At 32.3% G+C, this 3,860-nt stretch overlaps 1 protein-coding gene across 3 annotated transcripts in view; it reads left to right on the top strand.

Annotated features, from left to right (window-relative positions):
* The first annotated feature begins 219 nt into the window (after positions 1 to 219).
* The window catches only part of LOC106466077 (cell adhesion molecule 2-like), a 135,247-nt gene continuing 131,606 nt past the window's right edge, over positions 220 to 3,860 (top strand). For all 3 annotated transcript variants that reach the window (XM_022394031.1, XM_022394030.1, XM_022394029.1), the window contains exon 1: positions 220 to 430. In XM_022394031.1, the coding sequence (XP_022249739.1) occupies positions 248 to 430 (183 nt within the window). In that variant the 5' untranslated portion in view covers positions 220 to 247. The remainder of the gene's footprint in view (positions 431 to 3,860) is intronic.

Here is a 3,860-nt window from a genome sequence, read left to right as displayed (position 1 = left end):
TCTTATAGAGATATATACAATATAAGTCTTCTTTGTAGAAAATATGTTTTCTGTCTGTGAATTCATTTTAGAGTTAATATTTCGTATTTTAAGTTCGGTTTTGTTTTATACCTCGCATCTGTTTGATTATGGTTGAATATAACAAGCATTTTAATGTTTCTTTTTTAATAATATTTTCAGACATATTGTTAATATATTTAAATATTTATTTTCAGCCGTTTCCTTAACCACCCCTTTACGACTGGTAATGTTAGACGTTCCATCACCGACTGTTGTCGGCCAAGAAGTAGAACTTACATGTAGTTTTGATCTCAATGGAGACACATTGTACTCAGTAAAATGGTACAAGGACGATGTTGAATTCTACCGCTTTGTCCCAAATGACTGGCCTCCTGGACAGTTTCTTCCTCTCAGCGGGGTCAGAGTTGATGTAAGTGTATCGTTTTCGTTCTGTAGTGATTTGTTTAAATGTAGAAACAGTTTAGGTTTCCTCTCGGTTAAGCTGAAGCAGAAACTTAGGCGTCAGGAGTCGTAAACTATACATAAGGATAACAGCTTAATAAGCTGCGATGTTTTAGAAAATTATATTGACATCTTTTAAATAATAGGAATATCGATCATACAAATTTAAACTTTTAACACACAAATAAAGGTAAACTACAACAGGTTTTTTTTGTAAAGTTTCAAGTCAAAATTGTGAATATAAGGGCTGTTTTTGTATGGGTAAAAAAAAAGTCCTGAAATGCTGAATTAATCATCAATATCAATTATATAAGACTAACAACAACAATGCAATGAAATTCTGCCTCGTGTTCTTAGATCTTTAAATTATATCACCGAGGAGAAATTAATAAAAATGAACAAATATTAAGTCTTGGAGGATCACACTTAACAGAGAGAAGAAATGGTTTAATGTGGTAAATAAAAATTTGAAACTTCGATTACTTTGCGTTTAACACAGGAATATTTTACTGGCTTAATAACCTATATAATATATGTGTGTGTATAAGTAATAAACGAAATATGACAATTTTCGGTGTTGATCATTTTTTAAATATCTCCTACACAACCAACTCTCAGTACTTTTATTTTAATTTCTGATTATTCAGTTATCCAAACTGTTAATTTGGTTCTTGATTATTTAATACACAAGATTATACCTTTCATTCCTGATTATGTAATCAAAAACGTTCCTCTCTTGGTTACTGATTATCTAATCAACAAGTTCCTTCTCTTAATTCCTGGTTATTTAATTATCAGGGTTCTTCTCTTGGTTTTTGATTATTCAATAAATAAGGTTCTTCTCTTAACTTTTTATTACCTAAACAACAAGGTTCTTCTTTTGATTTCTGATTATTCAATAAATAAGGTTCTTCTCTTCATTTCTGATTATTCAATAAATAAGGTTCTTTTCTTGGTTTATGATTATTCAATAAATAAGGTTCTTTTCTTGGTTTATGATTATTCAATAAATAAGGTTCTTTTCTTGGTTTATGATTATTTAATGGAATACATTTCCCGAAAGTAAATTACATGAAACACTTCCTGATATTTCTTGAGTTAATATCTGGAAACAATCTCCAATATAGGATATTATAATACGCTCAGTTCTCTAATATACAAAGTCATTAATTATCGAAGTTTATGTTTGTATTCTTTCAAAAAGAAACTAGTGCTGAAAGTCCTAACCGATGCCACTGGAGCACCTTACTAAGGTATAATCTTTAAAAGGATTTGCAAAAACTAATCCCACATACAAAATAAGTTTTTTCCTAAGTCAGAAGATCAACATGATATCAGAACGTGCAAAAACAATATCTTACTTAATTTAATGTAATTTAATATATTGCGTTTATCTATCAGTGTAAATAATAACTGAATAATTATTTCTAACTATTGCTATTGTTATTTTACGTTCAGATAGATTTATTCATCATTACGTGTAATACAGAATAACTACTACATAATTTTAACTGAGAGTGAAATAAAAATTACATACCATTTTGTGACATTCTGATGTTTTCCATTTTGTGACATTCTGATGTCTTCCATTTTGTGACATTCTGATGTCTTCCATTTTGTGACATTCTGATGTCTTCCATTTTGTGACATTCTGATGTTTTCCATTTTGTGACATTCTGATGTTTTCCATTTTGTGACATTCTGATGTCTTCTTGTAACGATTTTTGTTTTATTTGTTCTCTCGTCAGCCGCTTGACGACTACAACGGTAGTTGTATTGTAAACTAACATTGATCAGATAGTATTGTCCATATTCAGATAAACTAAGTATTACCATATTTTATATAGTCTCTTATTCACGACAGCACATTAAACTTACTCAACTTTTTCTGAACTTTTTATCTCGAGAAAGATCGGGAGACATATATATGTTTGTCTAAGAATATCTCCACTTTGTATTTCAAGAATCTTTGTTGTGTAAATATACAGATTTCCCCTCTGACAACTTACAACGTCGCCGTGATTAACTGACTCGTAACTTTTGTATTTACATTTTCACCACTGTAATATTTCTTCACAGTACAGCGGATAGAGGGTTAGAATATCAGACACTGTCTAGCACTACTGTTTCGAAGTTTAAAATGATTTAAAGCCCTCTACCTAACCTAATAGCATTTACAGCTTGCTTTAACTAACTTAATTCCATGAGGATTCTGTGTTCGTGGATCAGAGTTATTTACCGTGATATAACACGTGAATCTAAGATTTGGAATACGTATCTCCCCACGTTTTTCATCACTGTCGAAATTTTCGGTCTGAAAGCTGCTGGGAAAAACTTATGGGTGTAGACAAAGCTTTGACAAATTAACATTTTTCGGAAACTGTAAGTCTAACTAACATAGATTGAAGTTATCACCTGATGCACTAATTAGAATGCATTTAATCGCCTTATAAAACATTAATTTATCACATAGACTTAGAATAAAAGTTGTATGCTCAAAAATATAATTGACCAGATCGATATTATGCAATTATCGTTGTTCGAGGTTATTTTTCTATTTTATGCTTCAGCTTGAGAGTTCAATATGACACGGCCCGGCATAGCCAGGTGGTTTGTTTGTTGAAGTAAGCACAAAGCTACACAATGAGCTATCCGTGCTCTGCCCACCATGTGTATCGAAACCCGGTTTCTAGCGTTGTGAATCCGCAGACATACCTGTGCCACTAGGGGGCTGGCCAGGTGGTTAGGGTGCTTGACTCGCAATTTGCGGGTCGCGGGTTCGAATTCTTCGTCCCACCAAACATGCTCGCCCTTTCCGCCTTGGGAGCGTTATTATGTGACTGTCAATCCCATTATTCGTTGGTAAAACAGTAGCCCAAGAGTTGGCGGTGGGTGGTGATGACTAGCTGCCTTCCCTCTAGTCTTACACTGCTAAATTAGAGAGAGCTAGCGCAGATAGCCCTCATATCGCTTTGCGAGAAATTTAAAACAAACAATATTCAATATGATACTAAGGAAACTTGAACCACTGGAATGTTTCTTTAAATAGGCTTCGCTCAAAACATCAAACAAATTTCCACGAAATAAAATTATCCAATGAAAAGAAATGTCAAAGAAAGCATTAAATTTGAACTTTAAAATTCGAATGACGCTAAGTGATATTAATTTGATTGTTGGTGGAAATACTGAGAGATTAAATGATAAATGATACTTTCTATATTTGATAGCATAAAAAATTCCAGTCCAATAAATAATATTTTAAGCTGGAAAAGGGAGTATAGTTAAAAATAGGGAGTATAGTTAAAAATAGGGAGTATAGTTAAAAATAGGGAGTATAGTTAAAAATAGGAAGTATAGTTAAAAATAGGGAGTATAGTTAAATGATAAGTGATACTTTC

This window comes from Limulus polyphemus, unplaced genomic scaffold (assembly GCF_000517525.1).
Source record: "Limulus polyphemus unplaced genomic scaffold, Limulus_polyphemus-2.1.2 Scaffold2143, whole genome shotgun sequence".
In the NCBI taxonomy this organism is placed as follows: Eukaryota; Metazoa; Arthropoda; class Merostomata; order Xiphosura; family Limulidae; genus Limulus; species Limulus polyphemus.
The sequence above is the reverse complement of the archived record's forward strand: the minus strand, read 5'-3'. Positions and strand labels throughout refer to the sequence as shown.